General features: G+C 33.1%; 1 protein-coding gene and 1 pseudogene across 1 annotated transcript in view; one reads left to right on the forward strand and one right to left on the reverse strand.

Annotated features, from left to right (window-relative positions):
- LOC107670106 (EF-hand calcium-binding domain-containing protein 1-like) overlaps positions 1 to 874 on the forward strand; it is a 1517-nt pseudogene extending 643 nt beyond the window's left edge.
- Positions 685 to 1191, reverse strand: part of rbm48 (RNA binding motif protein 48) — a 3010-nt gene continuing 2503 nt past the window's right edge. Inside the window, exon 5 of the mRNA XM_016462790.1 lies at positions 685 to 977. Coding sequence (XP_016318276.1) covers positions 906 to 977 — 72 coding nt within the window. The 3' untranslated portion in view covers positions 685 to 905. The remainder of the gene's footprint in view (positions 978 to 1191) is intronic.

Here is a 1191-nt window from a genome sequence, read left to right on the forward strand (position 1 = left end):
CACACACACATATATACACACACACACAAAGAAAAACAAGTAGATAGAATAGAAAAAATAGAAAGCTAGTTTGTTAGTTTTTTTTTTTATAAAAAATAAAACAAAAAAGATAAATATACATAAAGTAGAATTAAAATAGAATAGAAAGTGCTAGAGTTAGAGGGTCAAATAAAGGTGGAACAGATGTGTTTTTAGTCGTTTCTTGAAGATGGTTAAGGACTCAGCTGCTTGAGCAGGTCATTCCACCAGGAGGGAACAGTTAATGAAAAAGTCAGTGAAAGTGATTTTGTGACTCTTTGGGATGGCACGATAAAGCGCCGTTCACTTGCAGAATGCAAGCTTCTAGAGGGCACATAACTCTGAAGTAATGAATTTAGGTAAATGGGTGCAGAGCCAGTGGTGGTTTTGTAGGCAAACATTAATGCCTTGAATTTAATGCGAGCAGCTACTGGTAGCCAGTGCAAACTGATAAACAGAGGTGTGACATCCATTGTATGCATGTGACATTGTACCATTGTTTACCAAATACACCAATCTTTTTTTTCAGGATTATGACCATGATGGGAAAATTTCTTATTCTGCTTTTGAGAAGACAAAGTCAAAGATGAAAACCTTTTACTAGAAGCTTTTGGCAACTGCCTCCCAGATGCAAAGGTAGAAATCACAAGCAACTATTTTTGCATGTAAAATGTATTGTCATTTTAAAGGACAGGCTCTTAAATTGTTCTTTTTATTTGTTTGGCAGAGCATACTGGCATTCGAGCAACATGCATTCCAGGAACCACATGGACATTGAAAAGAACCACTCAATTTTTTATGGAAAAAAAAAATTAGAGAAAAGATATTTGTGGCTGAAACTGAAATAAATATCTAAAATATTGCTCAATGTGAGACCATGATTCTTTTTAAATTCTTCTGCGTGGCTTTGCTGTAGGGGTCTTCACTTGTGCAGGTTTGATCTCTGGAACAGATGTAACCTAAAAAAAGAAAAAATATATTGTAACAACAATGCAAATACCATCATGAAAAATGACAATGTACTTAACATTTTATTTTAGTATCATTTAGATATGAGTTTTTATTACTCTTTGGAATCAGTTTTTTATATTTCCATTTTAATTTCAGTTAAAATTCTAGAAATGTTGTAATGTTATTGTCATTTTCAGTTTTTGTATATTATATGTCTGTGTG

Source organism: Sinocyclocheilus anshuiensis, unplaced genomic scaffold (genome assembly GCF_001515605.1).
Source record: "Sinocyclocheilus anshuiensis isolate Anshui unplaced genomic scaffold, SAMN03320099.WGS_v1.1 scaffold253, whole genome shotgun sequence".
Classification (NCBI taxonomy): domain Eukaryota; kingdom Metazoa; phylum Chordata; class Actinopteri; order Cypriniformes; family Cyprinidae; genus Sinocyclocheilus; species Sinocyclocheilus anshuiensis.